General features: G+C 44.1%; 1 protein-coding gene across 1 annotated transcript in view; it reads right to left on the bottom strand.

Moving 5' to 3' along the window:
- Positions 1–13,708, bottom strand: part of LOC126981234 (Y+L amino acid transporter 2-like) — a 49,306-nt gene that overhangs the window by 4,907 nt on the left and 30,691 nt on the right. The window contains exons 2-10 of the mRNA XM_050832093.1: positions 9,987–10,189; positions 9,334–9,556; positions 7,971–8,086; positions 6,557–6,682; positions 5,438–5,582; positions 4,255–4,378; positions 2,501–2,604; positions 1,867–1,963; positions 445–594 (exon numbers count right to left, since the gene is read on the bottom strand). Of these exons, the coding sequence (XP_050688050.1) occupies positions 445–594; positions 1,867–1,963; positions 2,501–2,604; positions 4,255–4,378; positions 5,438–5,582; positions 6,557–6,682; positions 7,971–8,086; positions 9,334–9,556; positions 9,987–10,167 (1,266 nt within the window). The 5' untranslated portion in view covers positions 10,168–10,189. The remainder of the gene's footprint in view (positions 1–444; positions 595–1,866; positions 1,964–2,500; positions 2,605–4,254; positions 4,379–5,437; positions 5,583–6,556; positions 6,683–7,970; positions 8,087–9,333; positions 9,557–9,986; positions 10,190–13,708) is intronic.

The following is a 13,708-nucleotide window of genomic DNA, read 5'->3' as shown; positions in this document are numbered from 1 at the left end:
TATATTAAGTTGTTTCGGGTGAATGTACAGAGAGAGTAACCTAACCTAACCTAACTTAACCTAGCCTTACCTAACCTAACTTAAACTAGCCGTACCTTATCTAACCTAACCTAACCTAGCCTTACCTAACCTAACCAAACCTAACCTAACTTAACCTAGCCTTACCTTACCTAGCCTAACCTAACCAAACCTAACCCTAGCCTTCCCTTACCTAACCTAACCTAATCTAACTTAACCTAGCCTTACCTTAGCTGACCTAACCTAACCTAACTTAACCTAGCCTTACCTTACCTAACCTAGCCCAACCAAACCTAACCTAACCTAACCTAAGCCTTACCTAACCTAGCCTTACCTATGTACAGGAATCAGACGAGTGCAAATTCCACTAACGAGACAACCAACTACTTAAAAATACTTCAAGACCTCCCCCCCCCAAGGACTTACTTTGATGGGCCGCTCCATGTCGGGATATTTCCAGCGCATGTAGAGGAGGCCGGCAATGCTGCAGAGGATGAACATGCTCTCCACAAAGCTGGCGTAGTCGATGAGGCGGTAGATATCCGTCGTGCTGAGGTACACCAGCGACAACAGGCCCTGGAGGAAGAGGCGAAGAAGGTGATGAAGGAGGAGGAGGTGAAGGGAAGGAAGAAGTACAAGGAAGAGGGTGATGGGTGTGAAGGGAAGAGTGAGGTGTAGGGAAAGATGAGGAAAAGGAAGGGAAGGGAAGGAGATGAAGGAGGAGGAGGAGAAATTGGTGAAGGAAGAGGAGGAGGTGGTGAAGGAAAGGAAGAAGTGTAGGAAAGAGGGTGATGGGTGTGAAGGGAAGAGTGAGGATGATGGGAAAGATGAGGAAAAGGAAGGGAAGGAAAGGAGATGAAGGAGGAGGAGGAGAAATTGGTGAAGGAAGAGGAGAAGGTGGTGAAGGAAAGGAAGAAGTATAGGAAAGAGGGTGATGGGTGTGAAGGGAAGGATGAGGGAGATGGGAAAGAGGAGGAAAAGGGAGCGGTGAAGGGATGGAGGAGATGAAGGAGGAGGAGGAGAAGGTGGTGAAGGAAGAGGAGGAGGTGGTGAAGGAAGGGAAGAAGTACAAGGAAGAGGGTGATGAGTGTGAAGGGAAGGGTGAGGGAGATGGGAAAGATGAGGAAAAGGAAGGGAAGGAAAGGAGATGAAGGAGGAGGAGGAGAAGGTGGTGAAGGAAGAGGAGGAGGTGGTGAAGGAAAGGAAGAAGTACAGGAAAGAGGGTGATGGGTGTGAAGGGAAGAGTGAGGATGATGGGAAAGAGGAGGAAAAGGAAGGGAAGGGAAGGAGATGAAGGAGGAGGAGGAGAAGGTGGTGAAGGAAGAGGAGGTGATGGAAGGGCTGGTGAAGGAAAGAAAGAAGTATAAGGAAGAGGGTGATGGGTATGAAGGGAAGAGTGAGGATGATGGGAAAGATGAGGAAAAGGAAGGGAAGGAGGAGGTGAAGCAGAGGAGGAAGGGCTTGTGGGCGTCTACTGTGAGTGATGTGGAGAAAGAGAGAAGAGAATTTGTGTGTATTTACCTAGTTGTGAAATACAGGAAAAGAGCTGTACTAGGCTTGTGCTGTCCCGTCTCCATAACAAGAGGCAATGGTAAGAAATTGAAGAAGAGCGACTGTAGGAGAGACATCAAGAAATACAGTTTTCCATACAGAAGCATAACAACATGGAACGGACTTGACGAGGAGACTGAGTGTGCAAAAACGATTCATGAATTTAAAACCAAACTGGATAAGCGTTATGGAGACAGGACAGCACAAGCCTATTACAGCTCTTTTCCTGTATTTCACAACTAGGTAAACACACATAGCCATACCCTTCTCCCCCTACACACACATGCACACACTCACCAGGAAGATAAGCGAAGACATCGGAGTGTTGCATCGACAGCTGATGAGGGCGAGGCTGTCTGGGAAGTGTCCTTGTCTTGCGCCCACGAAACACAACCTGCAACACCACACAACCCACTCAATCAGTCAGGTGTTAATGAGTCCCAAGTATGAGGTGAAATAGAAGTATATAAGTAGTTTAAGTAGAAGATGAGGGCTGGAAGTGTCGTGCCCCGGGAGTTTATTTGCTCTTTTTCTATTTTCCAACACGTCCGCTGTGTGTATTGAAACGCATGAGAAATTAATCAAGATCAGGGTATTCGCCGGCTGCCTGGGATTGAACCTGCGACCAGCGTGACGGGAGAGCTGCTCCTTACTGAGTCGGCCAAAGAGATACCCCCCTGGCTAAGTGGGTTATGGGAGGCTCGTTCATCAGGCATAGTCGCCACACTACACACACACAGACACACACACACACACACACACACACAAAAGAGTAGAAAGTTCACTCCTTATCTCGCTCAAACTCTGGCCCACGTTACTTTTTGAAATGTAGATAGTTAGTTAGGCTGGGCGGACTTCTGTTAATGTCCAGAGAAATAAGAAATAATAAGAAAAACATCGAAATAAATAAGTAAAAGAAAGCGTCACCCACCTGGAGGAGGTCATGATGTGCACCGACAGTCCTCCGAAGGCAGAGAGGGCGACCAGCAGCGGCATGACCCAGCTGCCGTGGCTCATGAGGCGGTCGGCGAAGGTCTGTGGCGGGGCGAGACACGGACATTACTCACTGCGGCACAAGATGATTTTTTAATATTTTTTTAACTGCAAAGGAGACGGCTCAAGGGCAGAGGTGGATTTTTTGGGGTTACTCTTTACTTCTGTGGGAGCGGCGAGTAGCGGGCTTTTTTTTTGCGTACTGTATTTGTTGCCCTTGAGCCGCATCCTTTGATATATATATAAAAAAAAAGAAGTGCAGAGAAAAAAACAAGCCTGCTCCTGCATGAACACAGGCAGACCTAAGGGAATACAATGGTGTGTTTTAACTAATATAGAGTTACCAGGAATTCACAGTAAGCCCAAGTAATAGATTTAGCTTTCATCTGTCAGTGAGAGAACCCGAGGAAACACTGTAGCTCCCTTGAATGACTACATGAACACAGGGAATACAATGGTGTGTTTTAACTAATATAGAGTTACCAGGAATTCACAGCAAGCCCAAGTAATAGATTTAGCTTTTATCCGTCAGTGAGAGAACCAGAGGAAACACTGTAGCTCCCTTGAATGACTACATGAACACAGGCAGACCTAAGGAATACAATGGTGTGTTTTAACTAATATAGAGTCACCAGGAATTCACAGTAAGCCCAAGTAATAGATTTAGCTTTCATCCGTCGGTGAGAGAACCAGAGGAAACACTGTAGCTCCCTTGAATGACTACATGAACACAGGCAGACCTAAGGAATACAATGGTGTGTCTTAACTAATATAGAGTTACCAGGAATTCATAGTAAGCCCAAGTAATAGATTTAGCTTTCATCCGTCTGTGAGAGAACCAGAGGAAACACTGTAGCTCCCTTGAATGACTACATGAACACAGGCAGACCTAAGGAATACAATGGTGTGTCTTAACTAATATAGAGTTACCAGGAATTCATACTAAGGCCAAGTAATAGATTTAGCTTTCATCCGTCTGTGAGAGAACCAGAGGAAATATTGCAACTTCATTCATGTTGGTCGAAATAAAACATGTCACCTCTCCTCCCGAAATTGACCTCTCTTTTTGGACACTCCTTTGACCTCTGTTCGGGAGCAGTGAGTAGCGTGTTTTTTTTGTTTTTTGTTTTTTCCTTTCTTTGAGCCCTTGAACTGTCTCCTTAGATAAAAAAAAAAAAAAAAAGTCCGTCATTCACCCCCAGGCCATGAAATTCCTTATCCTCAGGGGTCAAGGGTCACATACTTTTTCTTTTCTTTTTTTACAACAAAGGAGACAGCTCATCGGCACACAAAAAATTAAACAATAACAAAAAAATTAAAAAAACACTACTCGCTGCTCCTAAAAAGAATCCAAGTAGGTGGGTCACTACAAAAGAAATATTAATGGTTCCCAGTGAAAAGTAAACTCATTACTTGTGGAAGTCTCGTGGAAATAGAAGAGCACATCCACGCACATGCTATTCGTATATAAGACTTCCCAGCGACGCTACATAATATGGGGTCAATTCTACCTTCATGTGCAGGCTTTTTTTCATTATTGTTTCCTTTCCTCTTTTTTGCCCTTGAACGGTTTTCTTTACTGTAAAAAAAAAATATAATAATAATAATAATAAAAAAAGACCATGCCACGACTTATAGGGTCAGAGGTCACGGCAAAACAAAGAAAATGTGTCCATCGGGTCGGGTACTCACCACAGCAATTGCGTCCGAGGCCAGCATGTCGACAGGTGTGAGCACGGCCAGGTAAGCGATGTTGGCCAGCACGTAGACAAGCGTGACCAGCGGCAGGGAGATGTAGATGGCCCGCGGCAGGTTGCTGTGGGGGGAAGAGAAGGGGAAAGATGTTACAGGGCCTGAAGGAAGACTGTGGTTTTTTTTTTTGGTTTTTTTTCATGTCATTTCATTTCAAATATTTCTTCTCATTTTTCATTATTGTTTTCATTAGGTTTACTGAGGCAGAGGTGGATTTTTTTTTCTTTTTTTTTAACACAAGTTCATTGAGACAGAGGTGGGATTTGTTTTCATTATTAAAACTTGCATTCATTAAGGCAGAGACAGAACTTAACCCGTCCACTGCAATTGGCAAAGATTATGCCTTCACTGGTAGCCTGGTAACATATAGTCCCAGGTCTTTCTCTGCCTCTGTGGTGGATAGTGGAGTGTTTCCCATGTGGTATTGGTGTGCTGGATATCCCCTCACTTGAAGCCTGGTAACATATATTCCCAGGTCTTTCTCTGCCTCTGTGGTGGATAGTGGAGTGTTTCCCATGTGGTATTGGTGTGCTGGATATCCCTTCGCTGGTAGCCTGGTAACATATATTCCCAGGTCTTTCTCTGCCTCTGTGGTGGATAGTGGAGTGTTTCCCATGTGGTATTGGTGTGCTGGATTTCCCCTCCCAAGGTGCAGGACTTTACATTTTTCTTTATTGAATTGTAGCAGCCACTTTTTGTTCCATTCCTGTAGCTTGGTGATGTCTTCTTGTAAGAAATCCACAGTCGAGGGGTTAACCCGGTAGCAGCGACGGGCCAAATTTGTGGCTTTACCATGTAGCAGCGACGGGCCAAATTTGTGCCATGATATAAACCCCCCAAAAAAAGCTGATACATAATCTGATCACAAATGCTTTGATATATATTATGAAATGGTTTGTGTGAGGGGTGATTTTTTCTCATTTTCTCGCTTGGAGGGACCATTAAGAAACACGATCCCCGCTGCTACCGGGTTAAAGATGTCACAGGCCAGGACACTCACACACAAAGGGGTTCTTGAGCTCCACAACAGTACTACAAACTCACGGCAATGCACATACAATATCTACACAAAATTTCAACAAACTACGAAGACGTGCGAGGCAAGACCAGGAAGGCCACTCACACGAAGGGGTTCTTGAGCTCCTCCGTCATGAAGTTGAGGTAGTTCCAGCCAGCGTAGGAGAAGATGCCGGAGTAGAAGGAAACAGCGATCTGCCCCGGCTCAGTACTGGTCCCTTGGAAGGAGTTGTGGAAGTTCTCGGTGTTGCCTGGGAAGAGAGAGAGAGACGAGCGTTGGTAAGTGTGCGGAGTGTTGGTAAGTGTGTAGGTAAGTGTATCAAGTGTTGGTAAGTGTGTGGAGTGTTAGTAAGTGTATCAAGTGTTGTGTGTTAGTGTGTTAGTGTATGTTGATGTGTTGGTAGGTGCATGGATGTATTGGTAAGTGTGTTTGTAATGATGTAAGTAAGTGTGCTGAGTGTTGTTAAGTGTGTTGACGAGAATGACTTAACAGGGTGGTGCATAAATTAATGGTCTCTGGATAACGTTAAGAGTCTCAACAATGAACAGAGTGGTGCATAAGTTACCAGTCACTGTCATGTGTTAAGTGAGTCAGGAGTGAACAGAGTAGTGCATAAGTTGACCACCATGACCCACTAACTACCTAACTACTAACTAACCACACACCAGCCAAATCCCTCCCTCTCTCCGTCCCTCTTAATCACCATGACCCACTAACTACCCAACTACGTAACTACCTAACCACACACCAACCAAATCCCTCCCTCTCTCTGTCCCTCTTAATCACCATGACCCACTACCTAACTACTGCCTAACCACACACCAGCCAAATCCCTCCCTCTCTCTGTCCCTCTTAATCACCATGACCCACTACCTAACGATGTATGGAGTATGGAGTATGGGTATGGAGCACCTCAACTACTGGGAAAGGCTACAACACCTGCATCTCTACTCACTACAGCGGCGCCGAGACAGGTACACCATCATGAGAAGCTGGTACCAAATGCCGGCTTCCAGGAGCACCACAACCCAAGGGCAGGCTATGTGTCCTTAAAGCCCCGTTCACACAGTATGAACGGGGCTTTACAGTGAAATCCATCCCAGTGGCAACGGAAATGGTCTCCAACAAGGCACTAGAGAAGAGGAGCCAGTGTGAAGCAGCTGTGTCCGTAGTCGATGAGTCCACAAAGGAGACACCAACCAACTCCCTCCCTCTGCTACTCACCCATGATCAAGTAGATGAGTCCCGCCAGAATGACCAAGAGCAGCGCCCCGATTTTGGTGACCATGAAGAAGTCCTGCAGCTTGGTGGTGACCCGCACGTTCCAGCAGTTCAGGGCCGTGAGGAAGCCTGCGGAAAGTACGAAAGGTGAAGATACGCCATAGCTGCTCATGGCCTCAGTGCTCATCTCCATTACACTAGCCCTCGAGCCTATTGGGGGTGAATGAAATACGGTAAACTGGGATATATCAAGGAGCGAAGGAATGGAGGGAGAAGAAAGGGAGGAATTGATGGAGAGGAAGACAGAGACAGAGAGAAGAAATGAGGGATGGAAAGAGTAAAGTGTATCAGAGAAATAAAGGAGAAATTGATGGAAAGGAAGACAGTTAATGAAGAAAGGATGGAAGGAGGAAAGTATAGGAATGAAGTGGATGGGTGGAGAAAAGAAGAAATAGGGAAGGAAGAAAGAAAGGAGGAAAACAAAATAAAGTGAGCGGGGAGAGGGAGAAAAGGAAAAATGAAAGAGAAAGGACTGAAAGGAAAGAAGAAAGGAAGGAAGGGAAGGTGGAAGGACAATTGGAAGACAGGAACAAAGAAATGAAGAAAAAGACGAAAGGAAGGAAGGAAGAGGAGAGATGAGAGGGGAAGGGAAGGAAGGAGGAGAAAGGAAAAAGGAGGAGAGATGGAAGGAATGAAGGAAAAAGGAAAGGAGAAAGAATTTAAAGAATGACTCGAAACAGGAGAAGAAAGAAAGAAAGGGAAGGAGAGGAAATGAAAGGGAGATTTACATAGAAGGGAAGGAAAGGGGAAGAGAGGAAGAATGAAAGGAGAAAGAAAGTGAAAGATGAGAGAAAAAGGAATTAGACCAGCAAACAAGAGACTCACAAGTTCACAACACAGGGAATAGGAAGAAGGGAAGGGAAAGGAGAAAGGAAGGAAGGAAGGAGAAAGAAGGAGAGGAGAAAGGAAAAGGAGAGAAAGAAGAAGAGGAGGAGGAAGGAAAAGGAGAGAAAGAAGAAAAGGAGAAAGGAAAAGGAGAGAAAGAAGAAGAGGAGGAGGAAGGAAAAGGAGAGAAAGAAGGAGAGGAGAAAGGAAAAGGAGAGAAAGAGAGGAGGAGGAAGGAAAAGGAGAGAAAGAAGAAGAGGAGGAGAAAGGAAAAGGAGAGAAAGAAGGAAGAAGAAAGGAGAGGAGAAAGGAAAAGGAGAGAAAGAAGAAAAGGAGAAAGGAAAAGGAGAGAAAGAAGAAGAGGAGGAGGAAGGAAAAGGAGAGAAAGAAGAAGAGGAGGAGAAAGGAAAAGGAGAGAAAGAAGGAGAGGAGAAAGAAGGAGAGGAGAAAGGAAAAGGAGAGAAAGAAGAAGAGGAGGAGGAAGGAAAAGGAGAGAAAGAAATACAACCAGCCCCACACACGAGTTCCTCACATATGGCCAGCGCAGCGATGAGACGGATGGCTGAGTCTGGCATATCGCAACTCGGGAAGAAAGGCTGGATTACGTATTTGGCGAAGGCGAGGGACATGATGGCGTTGGTGGTGGGCCTGCGAGGGGGAGAGAGAGAGAAAAAAAAGATTGGTATTATTAGACCATTTCGCTTCTAACATCAACTATTTCTAAAGGTCCAAGAGGAAGGCAATTGAGTTATAATGAGTGTTTCTTTAGGTTCACGGTACAGAGGAAGGGTCAGACTACCACCAGGGTCATAAAACTACTTCCGGAAATGCCCCAGACTCATAGGAAAGCCTTGTCAAAGAGGTGAACTTAAGCGACAAAATTTTTAGTAATACGGCCCAAAGTTTGTAAGTGTTAGTGGTACAGTAGGAGTAGTGTGGTACTATATAGAGGTACACAGCACATATGTTACACTGGCACACGTTAACATACAAACATTATACAGTACAGGGACGAAGAAGGGAAGGGTAGGCCCGGAAGGGAAGGGAAGGAAAGGAAGGAAGGAAGAGGAGAGATGGGAGGGAAGGGAAGGGAAAGGAAGGGAAGGGAAGGGAAGGGAAGGAAGGAAGGAAGAGGAGAGATGGGAGAAGTGGTAGTAACAGTAGTAGTAGTAGTAGTAGTAGTAGTAGTAGTAGTAGTAGTAGTAGTAGTGGTGGTGGTGGTGGTATTGCATTGTGTGTTTTCAGATGTTATTTCTAGAACGATTTTACTATTACTAATGCATGAATCTTCTGTAATATTTAAGTAATGCAAAATAGCTACACTTATAAATGGGACATAGCTTGCACACACACACACACACACACACACACACACACACACACACACACACACACGAGCGCGCAAAATCAAATAAGCAAACAAAAAATAAGCATCACTATCTAACTCCAAGCTCCTTCATTCGGGACGGGTAACATCGTAGCTGACCATCACGTGATCAGACCATGGCGAATGACTGACCCACAGAGGAAGATGAAGGAACTCATATAACTCTCACCATAATAAAGAGAAAACAGTAAAGAAAGAAGAAAGGAGAGAAACAGAGGAATGGGAGGCCGAATAAAAACAAGAACAGTAAAGAGGAAGAAAGGAGGAAAATAAATAACGAAGGAACAAAAATAAGGAAGAAATAAGAAACAGAAGAATGGAAAGTAGACGAAAACACCGATGATAAAAATAAAAATAGTAAAGAATTATAAAAAGGAAGAAACAAAAAAAAGAAAAAAAAAGAACAATACAGAACAACAATAAAGAAGAAAAGCAATAATTAGAATCCAGACGGGAGAAAACAGCAGCAACAACAACAACAACAACAACGACCACCTCTCAAACTCACACGAAGATAAGGTTGGCGGCCCACAGGAAGAGGAAGGAAGGCAGCGACCCGAAGGCGGTGTTGATATAGGCGTAGTCCCCACCGCTCTTAGGTATGGAAGTGCCCAGCTCGGCGTAGCACAGCGCGCCCACCATGGACATGAGGCCGCACATCACCCACACCACCAGCGACATGCCCACGCTGCCCGTCTCCTTCAGCACTCCCTTGGGCGAGATGAAGATGCCTGACGGACGAAGAGAGAAACGGGTGAACATAAGGACATAAGGGGTGGTATTACAAGACATATCTCCCCCTTAGAACACATAATTGAAGAGGCTTTCGTAGGAGTTGTGGGCATTTCCAGGAGTAGTTTTGTGACCCTGGTGGTAGTCTGACCCTTCTTCTGTACCGTGAACCTGAGGAAACACACATTAGAACCCGACTGACCCCCTCTTTGACCTTTAAAATTAGCTGATGTGAGAGACGAAAGTATCTTATTATACCGACCCTTAAGGAGTCTGCAAAGGGGGTGCTGGGAGGGTGTGGGTGTTGACATAAGAATGACATCATCGCCTACTATATTATACGGTAACCATCATTAACAATATCACACACACTACCCTCTTCCCCCTGAATAACAAGAACAACAACCACAAGTCCACAACCCTACCCACCTGAGCCCACAATGATGCCGAGGATGATGGCCACGCCTTCTAACAACCCCAACTCCTTCTTGAGCTGCGTCTTCTCCGGGTCCTGCTTCTCCGGCGCCTGCTCCCCCGTCGGCGTCATGGACTCCAGCTCCGCCGTCAGCGCCTCCGTCGTCTCGCTGGTTGGGATTCGCTTACCCGGCATGGTGGTGGTGGTGGTGGTGGGTCTGGAAGGAGAGGAGATCGTATGTTTAGGTTTGCAGAGACATTGGTAGAGGTGGTTGATGGAAGAGATGGTGAGGGAGGAGACGAGGTGAGGGAAGAAGGAAGGAGAGAGGAGAGGAAGGGAGGGAAGGGAAGGGAAAGAAAGGAAGAGGAATGTGGGGACGGTAAAGGAAGAAAGACGGGGAGAAGGGAAGGGAAGGGAAGAGAAGGGAAGGAAGACGGGGAGAAAGGAAGGGAAGGGAAGTAAGGAAGGCGAGAGAAGGCAAGAGAAAGGAGGGAAGAGGAAAGACAGTGCAGAAAAAGAAAGGCAGAGAGAAAGGTTAAGGAGAGGAAGGGGGGAATAAGGGAAGAGAAGGAAGAGGATAGAGTTGAAGGGGATAGGGAAAGGAAGATAGATTAAGAAAGGCGAGGATAAGGGAATGAAAGGAAGAAGAAAAAAAGAGTAGACAAAGGAAGGTATATAAAGAGAGACTGGGATATAAGAGAAAAGGAAAGATAGGGAAAGGAGAAAGGGAAGAAGAGAGAAAGACAGAATGAATTGATGAATTAAGGAAGAGAGAAAGAAAGAAAGGAACAGGAGCTTAAAATAAATGACCCTGAACGTAAAATGAACCAAATAAATCTATAGACGAAATAAAATGGAACACGAAAAAAAAATATATATATATATATATAAAACACGAAAAACACACACAAAAAAAAAAAAAAACAGCCAAGGATGCTACTGTATAATCACACACACACACACACACACACACACACACACACACACACACACACACACACACACACACACACACACACCTTAGAATCTTATCACCATTCGCAGATATAAGGAAGAAAAACACTACAAATCACATAAGAGAGGACTTTGAACTACTACTACTACTACTACTACTACTACTACTACTACTACTACTACTACTACTACTACTACTTCTACAATATGAACTGAATTATTATGCCTCTCACAGTTCTTTAGTTTTTTTTTTTATCTGTTTTTTCTCTCCCTCTCCCTCTCTCTTCCTCTCCCTTCAATGCATTACTCTTTCAGGCCTCCTCCTCCTCCTCCTCTTCTTCTTCTTCCCCTTCTTCTTCTTCTTCTTCTTCTTCTTCTTCTTCTTCTTCTTCTTCTTCTTCTTCTTCTTCCTCCTCTGCATTTATCTCTCCTTACAGTTAAGTCCTTGTCCTCCTCCTTATCATTCCCTTTGGACAAGACCAGACGCCTCCTCCTCCTCCTCCTCCTCCTCCTCTTCTTCGTCGCCGTCCTCGCCTCAGACAACCTTGCTCCCTTGATCCCTTCTTCCCTTCGCCTCTGTCCTATACTTGTTTTTTTCTTTATCATGTTCTTTATTTTTTTCGTTTTCCCTTCCTTTCTGTTCCTTTATTATTCGTTTTTTTTAATCGCCCTTTTCCGTTCTCTCTCTTTTTTTTTTTTTGTATTTCCATTCACTTCATTTCCCTTCCTGCATGTCATTCTCTTTTCCTTCTGTCACGTCCCTTTCCCCTCATTTCTCTTCCCCATTCCCCTTCTTGCATTTCATCCCCTTTCCCTTCTTTCCTTTCCTTTCCCTTTCCTCCACTTCTCTTCCTTTCTGCGCTTACCTCTCATTTCTCTCCGTTTCACCTCCCCCTCCTTCCCTATTCTTCCCTTTCTTTTCTTCCCCTTTTCTCTAAGCATCCCTTTGTCACTTTCTCTTACTCTGATAATCTCACACACACGTTGTTGAATTCCACTTCCATATAATCCAATTCTTTTAAGTTTCTGAGAAGTCTGCAATTCCTTAACACTAGTGAATGCTTTGTAGCCGTATAGATACAAGCGGTAATTATTACGTTAAAAAGATGTATATGTTAAGTTTGTTACTCCTCAATTTCACGCACTCCACTCGTAGTCCATCCTATTGATTTTAAGTCTCTGTGAAGTCTGCAATCCGTAGCCGTGGATAAAGGTGGCAATTATTATGTTAAAAAGGTATATATGTGTTGTTTCTGTTCCTCTTAATCATGAAACACTATCTAAAATTCCACTCCGCGGTTCATCCAGTCACTTTAAATTTCTGAGATGTCTGCAATTCCTTTAACTCTAGTAAATGCTCTTAGTAGCCGTAGATTAAGGCGGCATTTATTATGTTAAAAAGGTATATATGTGTTGTTTCTGTTACTCTCAATCATGAAACACTCCATCCAATTATCTTTAAGTTTCTAAGAAGTCTGCAATTCGTAGCCGTAGATTAAGGTGGCAATTATTACGTTAAAAAGGTATATATATGTTGTTTCTTTTCCTCTTAATCCTGACACACTCTATAAAATCCCACTCCGCATTTATAAGCTTTAGAAGGTATATATGTTAAGCTTCCGTTACACACCTAAAATTACTCTCCGCGGTTCACCCAGTCATATTTAAGAGTGTTGGGTAACGTCTGCAATCATAGATAAAACTCGCAATCATTTCCCTAATAAAAAGAATATATTACATTTCACACACTCAATATGATTTTCAAAATATACGTTACGAAATTCCACTTTGCAGGCCATCCAAGAATTTCAAGTTTTGGGTAATGTTTGCAATTCTTAAAACATAGATAGACGAAAATTAGACGGATGAAATTCGCAGTGATTTCTCTCTCTCTCTCTCTCTCTCTCTCTCTCTCTCTCTCTCTCTCTCTCTCTCTAAACAACAACAACATACATTTCTCCCAGTCTATGCACTTCACACATGTGTTGTATGATTCCACTTTGCAGGCCATTCACTTATTTTACGTTTCTGTGTAAAGTTGCAATTCTTGAACAAAGATTTAAATAAGATAATAAAATTCGCAATGATTTATCTCTAAAAACATACATTACACTTCTCTACCTCCTTTCAATCTTCACATCTGCGATTTAGAATTCATCTCTGCAGTCCATCTAATTAGTTTAAGTGTCTACGTAAAGTCTGCATTCCATATTCACTATATATATATATATCAATCTTCACGCACGTTATAAATTCCATTTGTACCCCATGTAATTTCTTTAAGTCTCTACGTATTAGGTTTGCAATTTTCAACCACTTATAGTCATGGATAAAATTATCAACCATTTCAAAACCAGCCCCATAAAAGGAAGGAATGAAGGAAGCAAGAGAGATGAAGATGTCTGTAAGGAGAAGAAAATACGTGGTTAGGTTGGAATGACTTTGGAAGAGGGGAATTTGAAGAGGTAAGGAAGGACGGAAGGAGATGAGGGAAGGAAGGAAGGAGGTGAGGGAAGGAAGGAAGGAAGAGAGGGAAGGAAGAAAGGAGGTAAGGGAATGAAGGGAGGAGGTGGGGGAAGGAAGGAGGTGAGGGAAGGAAGGAAGGAAGGAGGTGAGGGAAGAATGGAAGGAAGGAAGGAAGGAAGAAAGGAGGTGAGGGATGGAAGCTAGTGAGGGAAGGAAGGGAGGAGGTGAGGGAAGGAAGGAGGTGAGGGAAGAATGGAAGGAAGGAAGAAAGGAGGTGAGGGAAGGAAGGGAGGAGGTGGGGGAAGGAAGGAGGTGA

The sequence above is a fragment of the Eriocheir sinensis genome, chromosome 47 (genome assembly GCF_024679095.1).
Source record: "Eriocheir sinensis breed Jianghai 21 chromosome 47, ASM2467909v1, whole genome shotgun sequence".
Classification (NCBI taxonomy): Eukaryota; Metazoa; Arthropoda; class Malacostraca; order Decapoda; family Varunidae; genus Eriocheir; species Eriocheir sinensis.
This window is presented reverse-complemented; position numbering and strand designations above follow the sequence as displayed.